This window comes from Cannabis sativa, chromosome 5 (genome assembly GCF_029168945.1).
Source record: "Cannabis sativa cultivar Pink pepper isolate KNU-18-1 chromosome 5, ASM2916894v1, whole genome shotgun sequence".
Taxonomy (NCBI): domain Eukaryota; kingdom Viridiplantae; phylum Streptophyta; class Magnoliopsida; order Rosales; family Cannabaceae; genus Cannabis; species Cannabis sativa.
Window position 1 is genome coordinate 71718236 of NC_083605.1, and position 11422 is coordinate 71729657.

Consider the following 11422-nt stretch of genomic DNA (forward strand, 5'->3'; position numbering starts at 1 on the left):
ACTCTTCAAGGTGATCGAAGGGAGTTCGAGCACTTGGAGTTTTATCAAGATTCGGTTAGTAGGTGGAATACATCAAGCTTGCGGCATACAATAAGAGGGAGTCTATTTATGCATAAGTCAATTACTTTGTATTTTTGATACCTATCTAATGAATCTTATCTCTGGGCGTGGCCCCGTGGACTAGTAACAATCTGAAAGGATTGTTGAAACCACGTACAAAAATCTTGTGTGTTTTTACTTTTATGCACTGTTTGTTTTTCTGGGTTTCTCTGGAGTTACAGAGTTGCATTCTGTAACTACAGAAAACTGTTTTCAATACCAGTTTTATTATTCTGCATTTAATTAATCATTTAATTAAATAATCAAACTGGGAATATTAAAATACGGAATTTCAATAATAAATTTGTAATTTTTTATTTTACTTTTCAATGCTAATATATATCATTACAATACTTTAAAAATATTGAAATTGAACATTGAAAATATAGGATATATATGTTATTACAAATAATACAATGTTAATTTAAAGGGTAAATGTGTCATTAAAAGTATCACCTTATATATTATTACAAATATCCTTAAAATATTAAAATTAGACTTTGAATTCAAAGATAATACAAAATATATATCATTACAAATAATATAATATTAATTTAAAGGGTATATATGTCATTAAAAGTATCACATGATTAAGACACTTTTAATATAGTAAGATATATATATTATTTTCTATTTTTTTTAACATGTGATAAAAATATAATTTAAAAATACTTTAAATTATTTTTATTAAATACATATAATTTCTTTTTTTAAAAAATAATAATAGAAAAAATAAAAAATTTATACATTTATAATTATAAGGGTAATTCACAATATATTAAAATTTATAATTTATTAAACTTATTTTTTTTCACTTTGCAAATATTTTTTCTCACAATACATAGCACAATTATACCAAACTAACCCTTAAATTAATGTTATATATATTAACACTTTCTTCTTTTGAAAAAAAAAAAAAAACATCTATACACAAAAGTATAAAAAAAAAAAGATTCAACCATTATACATTGAAATATTTGATAATATGTATATAATTTTTTTTAACATTATATAAAACTATATTAATAGGCTATACTTAACTCTTTTGCCAAACATTTTATTTTAAATCAAAATTTTGACTATTTATAAATTTAACAAAACCAAAAGTAATAAGATGAGAAATATTATGGTGTGAGTAAATAATTTCATGATCTATAAAGGAAATATCAAGTAATGCCCACGTCACCCAATGAAAGTCATGTGTGATTCTGAAACTGTGTAAGTAAGTAACCACCTAATTGAAGAGTATTTGAAGAGTACTTAAATAGAATGATTGATACTATTTATATCAATGAGATTCATCTTGTTTTCTGGTAGTCTATCACTTAAAAATTCTAAAATTAAGTGTTGTTGACTAGTAGTGACCTCTTCAAAAAGTTTTTTCAAGAAGCATGATTATATCCCCATATTAATAAGACCCATAATCAAATTACAACTAAAAAAAAAAATCATTAGAAGAGTAAAATCTAACTTAAAGTGTTGTAAAATCTCAAATTACAACTAAGCACCAGATGCTTGCCTGCCTTGACTGGGGGCCATCATTCATCTACAAAGATGACACCGAGTTCAGAACTCGGATCCTAGGGATAGCTGGGGAGGAGTACCTGAGATCGACCACCTTAATCCACGAGTACAAAAAGAGTTATTAGAATGGATGAACGAATTGAAAACCGAAATGGGCTTTGTGGGGTGCTGCCAATATCACTAAGATTTACATGGAACAAACCAACCATAGTTCGCAGTTGAGACAAGTTTACCTTATGGGATGATCAAGAAAACCACGTCGAATGCTAGTTGATTGGGTTGAGGCTGCTGATAGCCAAATCACTGCCTTTGATTTTACCACAAAGGTGTTCTTCAGGCTGCAGTTTTCGGTGTGTTGTGGCGTTTGAAGGACAAAAACAAGAAGCCTCCAGGTATGATCGGAATAAGGCATGAGAGTTCAGTGACCTTTATTGACAATCAAGATACTTGATTTCAAAAGACTTGGCCTTTTCCTGAAGAAAAACTCATGCTTGGTTATGTTTATATTCTCACTCACCCAGGAACCCCAACAATAGTAAGTACATCTTTTCAATGTGATTGCAATTAGGAAGAGAAATGACATTAATAGCAGAAGCAATGGGAACATATTAGCTGCAGAAGCTGATTTTATATGGGCTAAAATTGATAAAAAGGTTATTGTGAAGATTGGACCAAATGAAGATTTGAGGAACCTTTTGATTGCAGATTACCAGCTGATTTACCCCGGTGAAGACTTTGCTGTGTATGAGTAAAAGTAATTGAGTTAGAATAGCTTGAAGATGTTTGGCTGATATCTAATAAAGCAATGCAAGATTCACATACTTAAAAAAATAAATTAAACAATTTACATAGTAAAACGTCATGGATATGTATTTCCTCAGTGGGAATAAAATATTACAGCAAACTGCCAAAGGGATTTCAATGAACAATAATATTAGAATGTCTCTCTCTGATTAATTGGTGCTATCATTTTGATTTATTTCGTATTTTTTTTTTCATATATTTCTCTATGACATTTGATTGGTCAAGACTAGAACTTGACTACGAACTCAGTGAAGCCTGTACTCATTTCAGAGTTGTGGAGGAAAATGTAATATTAGGAGACTGAATATACAACAGACTATGTTACCACTCTAAAATTGATGCAAAAATACTTGAATTTAATGATGAGAACTAATTGATTTATGAGGACTAGAAATCACATATGTAAATTTCTCACCACAAAGCTTGTCAGAAATTCAATTGCACTTGAACAAATAGTCACTTGGTAATCTCTCCAACCAATTGGTCCAGTAAATGGTAAGTTCATAGGACAATCTGAATAAGATCTTTCTTAAAGGTAAAACTCCATCCCAACACAGAGTTGAAGAAGAAAAATGTTCATTTAGTAGAACAAACTGAAATTATAGGCAAAAATCTCTAAATCAGGTGTTGTAGATAAAGTTATTAGAAGGATTTATACCTTGTATTTGCCTTAACATGACGAATAAGACGTTATTGCTAGGTCTGATTCGGTGAAGTTGCTTCTTAAGTTCATCCCTCCAACCATTGGGTCCTGAAAACGGTGAGTTCATAGAACAACCTAAAATAAGGAAAATCTCCATCTAAACACAGTTTCTGAAAATAAAATGTTCATTGAGTAGAACATGCTGAAATCATATTGTTGTAAATAAAGTTATTCTAAGGGTTTATACCTCAAACACAGTTCAAGGAAATGTCTACTCAAGTTTGGTTAGGTAGTAATTGCAATGTTTTTTCATTCGGGTTGCAGCCATCAGCTATCATTTTCTCGTAAATTGCATAAGCAAGGTCTGGATTCCCTGCCCAGGAATGAGCTCGAATGAGAGCATTGTAGGTGGAAACATTAGGTTCAAGACCCTTATGTTGTAATTCTTCATACAAACTCACTGCTTGCTTCACCATTCCCACGATCCCAAGACTGTGTATTAGATTGTTGTATGTGAAAATATCAGGGAAAATTCCTCTGCTCTGCATTTCATTGTAGAGAGATAGAGCTTCTTCTACTCTCCGCGATCTTCCAAGTGCGTAAATCAAATTGTTATACAAAACTATATCAGGACTAAGGTCAGTCTGCTTTAGTACTTCAAAGTAATACAGAGCATCATCAGTTTTTCCTAAATGGCATAAAGGTACCAGTAGAGACCTATAAGTATATAAGTCTGGTCTCATTCCATCTTTAACCATTCTCTTAAACAATTGACAGGCAGTTTCTACATCTCCTGCTTTTCCGAACCCATCTATAAGAATGGTGAAAGTCACATAATTCGGTTTGCATCCATATAATGCCATCTCTTCAAACAAAAGCATTACTTCTTCATGTCTTCCTGCCTCAAAAAGACCATCAATAAGTGGGTAGTATGTACGATGAACGGGGGAAAAGTCCCGACCTACATGATCATAGTAAAAATCGATAGCCTCATCGACACTATTAGATTTCACTAAACCCGAAATGAGTGTATTATATGTAATTGCATCGGGTATGATATGCAAGGATTTCATCTTACTGAAAAGTTTAAAAGCCTCATCCAATCTACATGATCTTGATAGTCCTCCAATCAAGATGTTGTAAGTATAAAGATTTGGTAAGATCCCTTTCTCCATCATGACACCCAGAGTATCAAATGCTTTGTCAACATTGCCAGCTTTGCAAAAAGCATCAATAAGAGTGGTGAACGTAACTACATCATGATCAAAACCATTAGCTTCCATTTCATCCCAAATTTCTTTCAAAGTTTCCAATTCTCCACAATCTCTTAACTTGTCCAACAGAATAGTGTATGTTGTACGATTAGGTTTGAGACTGTTGATGGCTTTCATCTTCACAATCAACTCTTTTGCATTATCAAGTTTACCTGCTTTACAGAGAGCATCAATAAGAATGCTATAAGTAATAACATTTGGCTCACATCCTTCTTCGTCCATTCTCTTCAATATATCATAAGCCTCATCAATTTTCCCCTCCTTTCCAAGAACTGTAATGCATATGCTAAATATATAAACATTAGGCTTCAATCCCAAATGTTCAATCTCTTCTAACAAACCCATTACAGTTTGAGTATCCCGGTTCTTACCAAATGCTACCATAAGTGATGCATAAGTCTTTAAATTCGGCTTCATCCCCTCTATGATCATTCTGTTGTAAACCTCTAAAGCCTCCTTACAAAACGTTGACTGGAGAAGCAAATAGATCAACCCGTTATACGAAAAAGCATTCAAAACAAACCCAGCCTTTCTCATCACCTCAAGAGCAGTTGGTGCTTGTCGAATTCCACCCCTAATGTAAAGACCTTTAAAAATGGCTAGATAAGTATTCAAATTTCGGTAAACGACTTTCTTTTGCATGAAATCAAAAACAACAACCATATCCTCTACCCTCTTAAGACTCATCAAGATTTCAAGCATATAATTGCATGTTTCAGTGGTGTGAACAACATAAGGTAACTTAGCAACAAACTTAAAATAGAGCAAAGCAGAATTTGGGTCTGTTGTAGACTTAAGAGCCCTTATTACTTCTTCTGAAGATATCACAACTTCATTGTTCTTCTTCTTGGCCAGTTTCTCTCCTTCTTTCCGGATTTTCATAACAAACCCACATAAACCCATTTGTTTTCTTCTCAATGCAAACCTGTTTCCCAAGTACCCATATGCACAAACATTTAAATTTCCAAAGTTTCTTCCTTGTATTGAATCTCTATGAGTCCAAGCAGCTATTACAGTCTCTGTAAAGGCACAAGTATAACCGAAACCAATACAATACATACTCGAAGAACAACCTGTTAACAGACCCAACAAAGTAATTATCACATTACATTAAAAGAAACTATAAATTTAAGTCATTAGAAATGATGTCAAGAACTAAAACCAAAGAAAATGACAAAAGAATATTGCAAACAATTAGCCTAACATTTTCATTCTGCAGTAACAGAAATAAGAATTCAAGCATAAGAAGCAAAAATTTGAGTACATATTAAAGACCACTCATTTAATTTAAGTTGATTTGGGCAATCCAAACAAAAAGGTACCATTAGACAAATGATCTAAACCATTGCAATATTGTAAATTTAGGAGCAAAAAGAGAAACATTTTTTCGAAAATACCCAACTCAAAAGTCATTGCCATTAATTAAACAAGCTGAGAAGCTCTAATGAAGGATTAACTTTGATATGAAAAAACCTATTCACATCAAAGTAAGTAATTTTGCTATGCAATCCAAACATTCCTTGTGAAAGGAGATCAAAAAAATTAAAAGTAAAATAAACAACTGAGTCTGAAGTCATATTCAAAGATAATAGATTGAAACTTCAAAGTCATAGCTTAGATAATAGAAAACAGAATGAATAAGTGAGTAATTAGTAGTGGGGGAATACCTGGGTGATGGCAGTGAACACAAGAGAAATTTAGAGGTTATGGAGGCAAAAAGGGCGGTCGTGGGTAAGAATGTAGTGGGAGAATTGAGTGGAGAGGGTTAGAGAAGAAATGAAACACAAGAATAGGTAAAGGCAGGAAGGTTTTGGTTATGGCGAATGGAAAGGGGACTCTGACTGTGGTGCTTCAGTCACCGAAGATTTTTTTATTTTTAACTATCGTTTGCTTTCATAATTTAAAAATTATTTTCAGTTTTTAAAACAGCAACTTTTGGTAAAAAAATTAAAAAACAGTTTTTATGTTTTTTTTGAGTTTTATTTATTTATTTATTTATTTATTTATTTTTGTTGAGAAATTTCCAATATTATTATAAATCAACAGTCATTTACAATAATAGAGAAAATAATATTTCTCTTATCCAAGATACATCTTCATCCAACTCTAGAGCGTACCTAACCAAGTCATGGGCAACTTTGTTAGCCTGCCTACGAGCATAGATAATAGTAACTCTAGGAAAAGAGGATAAAAGACAACGAACATCATCGATTAGATCTGCAAAACATGATAAATCCTTAAGAAAAGAGTTCAGAGCAGAGGAAACTCTTAGCGCATCTGTTTCCACCATAGTAATTGAAAAAGGATATTGTGTAACCCAATTGAGACTATGAAAGAGCGCCTTCGCTTCCATTTCATTACTACGAAAGCATCCTTGAACTCGTTTAGAGAGGGCAGCTATCACTTCTCCTTTATAGTTGCGAACTACAGCTCCAATTCTTAGTGTTTGATCTTTAAAATTTGTTGCAGCATCAACATTCATTTTAAGCTCATTCATAGCTGGAGGAGTCCAAGTGATTTTTTCTAAGAGTTATTGACGTGGGACACTGCCTTCTGCATCAGAAGTATTATGTGGAAGTCGTGCTGCTGCTGCTGGTTGCTGGTGCGAGTCAGTTTGAGGTTGCATTTCAGTATGGTTCTCTCTAAACTGCTGACATGTGGATCGGCTAGTAGCATACATGGCTTGTGGTGTTGGCATCTCTTGAGAGTTAACAGCCGTGTGGTGAGGTGTTTGAACTAATTGTTGGTTGGAAGCTTGGTGTGCATGTCCTGATTGGAAAGTGGCAGATTGGTGTATAATATTCTGCTGCAATTTTTTGCAGGATAAACCCTTAGCATTTCTATATTTCTCAATATAATTCAATGCAAATGATGCAATTGAAATAGGATCTCTTGGTGAGCCACCATGAAGTACTTTGTTCCTATCATTCCAAATGCTCCACATAACACATATGATTGCTTCAACATCCATTTTTTCCATTTTAGTTGCCAAATGTATTAGGTAATCCCCATTAAACATACCTTGAGCACGGTGATAATCAATTAGAAACTTAGTGCTTTTCCAAACAGCCTTGGCGGATTTACATGAGAACAAGGCATGTCCAATTGATTCCCATGCATGTTTACACCTTGAACATAAAGCAGAATCAATTACTTTTCGTTTGTGCAAACCTGTGGCAACCGGTAGGGCATTTTGGACAACTTTCCATGCAAATATTTTAACCTTTGGGGGAATTTGCAATGCCCAAAAGTATTTCCACCACGACTTGTGATCATCCGAGGACGATTCTTGGTCCTTCTCAGAGATAGAGCTTGCAAGGTGAAAGCCTGATTTGACACTGTATAGACCATTCGTGGTATGATGCCAGATAAGCCTATCAGTTGACTGGTAAAAGCTTAAAGGGATAGTGAGGATCCGGTCAATATCAATTTGGGCAAAATCTTTATGTAGGTGAGGCAGGTTCCATTCCATAGTATCAAGTATGTAATTTGATACCGGCGTGGATGGTTCCCCAGAGAAGTATATTGGCTTGAACTCATCATGTCCTGAGATCCAAGGATCAATTCCGCATCTTATATGAAATCCATTACCAATCTTGTAACGTAGTCCCTTAAGAAGTAGCTCTCGGCCCCAGTGAATTCCTTGCCATGTTAAAGATGGGGAGTGACCCTTGTGAGCTTCCAGAAAAGTGTTTCTTGGAAAGTATCTGTGCTTCAAGAGACGAGCTAAAAGTGAGTTTGGATTTTCGAATAATCTCCAAGCTTGTTTGGCTAGCATAGCTTGATTAAAATCAACGAAAGATCGAAAACCCATTCTACCTTCAAACTTGGATTTACAGAGTAACTTCCATCTTTTCCAATGTATTTTAGGCTCATCCTTATTAGAACCCCACCAAAAATTTGCCATCATAGACTCTATTTGATTGCAGAAACCTAATGGCAAGCAAAAGCAACTCATCGCGTATGTAGGAACTGATTGCACCACCGCTTTCAAAAGTACTTCCTTCCCCCCAATAGAAAACAGTTTGTCATTCAAAGCATTTAGGAGCTTCCATATTTTTTCCTTGACATTACTAAATAACTCCTTCTTGTTATGACTTGAGTATGCAGGAAGACCTAGGTAAGTCTCATGACATTCACAGATTGGCATCCCCAAAGTTTGGTTGAAAAAAGTCCTTGCATCATGTGAAGTGTTGGGTGAGAAAGACATGATTGACTTGTTAGTATTAAGGAATTGTCCTGAAGCTTGATGGTAGATCTCCAAAATCCTTTTTATTGCTAAAGCAGAACTCTAATTTGCATGGCAGAAAAGGAGACTATCATCAGCAAATAACAAGTGAGATACCGACGGAGCTTGCCTTGTGAACTTTAATCCCAACAAATTCCCCATATGCTCTTCATGGTGTAGTAGCCGTGAGAGGCTTTCTGAACAAATTAAAAAGAGGTAAGGTGACAGTGGATCACCTTGACGAAGTCCTCTTGTTGGCCAGACATTGCCCACAATTTCTCCATTTAGCTGAAATGAAAAGCTATTGGATGATAAACACCGCATAATGAGAGAGGTCCATTGGTGAGCAAAACCCATTTTTTCCATTACCGCAGACAAATAATCCCATTCAACTCTATCAAAAGCATTGCTCATATCAAGCTTGAGCGCCGAAAAACCTTTATTTCCTTGAGTCTTGTGTTTGAGGTGATGAACCAATTCAAAAGCAACAAGAACGTTGTCAGTGATCAGACGGTTTGGGAGGAAAGCACTCTGATTTTCAGATATCACCAAAGGTAGAACATCTTTAAACCGTAGCACTATCACTTTGCAAATCAACTTGTAGATCACATTACAAAGACTAATAGGTCTATAATCCCCCATGGCTTTCGGTTTCTTGATCTTTGGGATGAGAGTTATGATTGATTTATTTATTCTGCTCATATCATGACCCTCATTCAAAACTCCAAGGACAACAGCAGTAAAATCGGTGCCGACATGATCCCAATAATGTTGATAAAACATGGCAGACATACCATCACTGCCAGGGCTTTTGTCAGGACTCATTGAGTGAAGAGCATCTAGTACTTCTTTGTCTGAAAAAGGACGTAGCAGCGAGTAATTCATTTCAGCTGTAACAGTAGTGGGAATAGCATGTAAAACCTGCTGCAAAGCTTCTGTGTGTGTACCCGAAGCAGAGAATAAGTCCCCAAAAAAAATTGCAAATAATATCAGTCATTCCTTGCTTTGAAGTGACAGCAACACCATCTTCATTATGCAGCAATTTGATTGTGTTGTTGGTCTTTCGTGAAGACGCATAAGCGTGAAAAAATTTTGTATTCTCATCTCCACATTGTAACCAATCAATTCTTGATCTTTGTTGCCAATAAACTTCTTCTTGGGACAGCAATTCATCTAGAGTATCCTCCATTTTTTTAGATTGCACATTGAATCATTGGTTCGGACTTGTTGATTATTCAAAATTTCCACTTCTTTGTGAGCTGCCTTGATTTTCTTTTTAAAATTGCCATATTTATTGTGATGCCACTGTTGTAAAGAACTGGAACAAGCCTCTAGATTAGTGCGGAAATTGTCAATTGTAGTACCTTGCAAACTTTTTTTCCAAGTCTGATGGGTGATATCAGTTGTTGCAGAATCGGACAGCCATATTTTTTCAAATCTGAACCGTGACAGCCTCTTAACTTCAGGTTGTTGGTCTGCCAAAGGAACAACTTCAACTGATATTGCTCTATAATCTGATTTATAATAGTCCAGATGCTTGGTTAAAATCGGTTGAAAAGAGTTACCCCATTGATCATTTACGAAACACCAATCAAGCCTTTCTTTTATTGCATTGACATTGTGACGCCCTTTAATCCAAGTGAAAGGATATCCGTCAAAAGGTTGCTCATAAAGGTAACATATGTCCAAAACTGATCTAAATTTGTCCATTTGTTGTTCACATCGTAAAGCCCCACCAAGCTTATTTTGGTTTGAAAGAATTTCATTGAAATCGCCAATCACTAGCCAAGGCATCAAGGGAGCGACATCCTTACATCTCTCAAGGAGTTTCCAGGTGTGAATTCGATTGTGAGTTTCAGGAGCGCCGTAAAAAGCAGAGAAATGCCAAGATGGCCCATTATCACACTTCATGTAGCAGTCAAATATATTTATATTATAATTAAGAAGAGTTACATCTACATTGTCTTTCCATAACAAAAGCAAACCCCCACTTAACCCCACCCTAGGAACTTCTAGCCCATTAGGAAAACGTAAAGCTTGACGAAAACGAGTAACTACATTACATACTAATTTAGTTTCCATAATAAATAATACATGAGGAGTTTGCTGCTTAACAAGCAAATGAAGTTGTCTGAATGCGCTAGGATTCCCCAGACCACGCACATTCCAGCTAAGGATTTTCATGGCTGGTTGCGGGGCTGTGAGGCAGCCTCCGCAATGTTGTCCAAAGAAACGGATGGATCTGCAGCAGTGTCAGAAGCATTCCAGTTCACCTCAGAATCAGTGGACAAAACTGAATTTGAGGAAGCAAGTTGAAGACCCCTGCAACGCTTGAGAGCCTTCCTCATTGACAGGTTTCCAGGCAGTCTCTTGGAAGATCGGTTTGGTGACTGGTTTTCTTTTCCAAATGGTGCAGCAGTAGTCATGGAAATTGTGGAGTCGGTTAGGATAGGAGCGAGAACTGGTGGGCTAGCCATGTTGGAGATAGTTGTGAAGATATTTGAGTTGCTTGCATCAGGCGGATATGTAGCAACATATCCCATAGGTGATTCAATGTTTGGCATAAAAATGTCAGATAAGTCACTCTCAGTTGGGGAAGAAGGCAGAATATTGGGTGAAGATGGTGGTGGAACCGTGGGAATTTTAGTTTTTCCATAAACCAGTGATGGTGATATTTCTTTTGTTGCTGAAGGTGATCGATGAGTAGACAGCCCATGACTTTGAACGCTCTTCTGAATCCCAAAAGTAAGTTTATGCCTATTCATTGTATCTGTAAAAGCAGAAGCACTCTCATGAATTGGTGGACTTATGTTCAATGTTGCCTTATTTTTCCCTGCATCATTAACATTA

At 35.5% G+C, this 11422-nt stretch overlaps 2 protein-coding genes and 1 pseudogene across 5 annotated transcripts; 1 reads left to right on the plus strand and 2 right to left on the minus strand.

The window, feature by feature from the left end:
* Positions 1-1358: 1358 nt before the first annotated feature.
* Positions 1359-6227, minus strand: LOC115716098 (pentatricopeptide repeat-containing protein At4g31850, chloroplastic). 4 transcript variants are annotated; one of them, XM_030644817.2, is made up of 7 exons: positions 6012-6227; positions 3318-5417; positions 3086-3178; positions 2843-2940; positions 2316-2361; positions 1857-2096; positions 1359-1717 (listed from the first exon to the last, which is right to left on the minus strand). In XM_030644817.2, the coding sequence occupies exon 2, from the start codon at positions 5401-5403 to the stop codon at positions 3346-3348; it is 2058 nt and encodes a 685-aa protein (XP_030500677.2). In that variant the 5' UTR covers positions 5404-5417; positions 6012-6227; the 3' UTR covers positions 1359-1717; positions 1857-2096; positions 2316-2361; positions 2843-2940; positions 3086-3178; positions 3318-3345. The 4 variants fall into 4 exon arrangements, with proteins under 4 accessions (XP_030500677.2, XP_060971918.1, XP_030500674.2 ...); XM_061115935.1 differs by lacking the exon at positions 2843-2940; XM_030644814.2 differs by having other exon boundaries at positions 1857-2361; positions 2843-2968.
* LOC133038491 (alpha-amylase-like) lies at positions 1887-2375 on the plus strand (annotated as a pseudogene).
* A 2408-nt stretch (positions 6228-8635) lies between the features above and the next one.
* LOC133038492 (uncharacterized) lies at positions 8636-10756 on the minus strand. The gene is made up of 2 exons (XM_061116659.1): positions 9937-10756; positions 8636-9507 (listed from the first exon to the last, which is right to left on the minus strand). The coding sequence occupies exons 1-2, from the start codon at positions 10754-10756 to the stop codon at positions 8636-8638; spliced, it is 1692 nt and encodes a 563-aa protein (XP_060972642.1).
* Between the last annotated feature and the right edge of the window lie 666 nt (positions 10757-11422).

Bases quoted from the DNA above. Each gene is read 5' to 3' on its own strand.
- LOC115716098 (XM_061115935.1), bottom strand. From the start codon at position 5,403: ATGTATTGTATTGGTTTCGGTTATACTTGTGCCTTTACAGAGACTGTA.
- LOC133038492 (XM_061116659.1), bottom strand. From the start codon at position 10,756: ATGAAAATCCTTAGCTGGAATGTGCGTGGTCTGGGGAATCCTAGCGCA. The intron at 9,508-9,936 runs GTACTACAATTG...GTACACACACAG, and splicing joins TTGGAAAAAAAGTTTGCAAG to AAGCTTTGCAGCAGGTTTTA.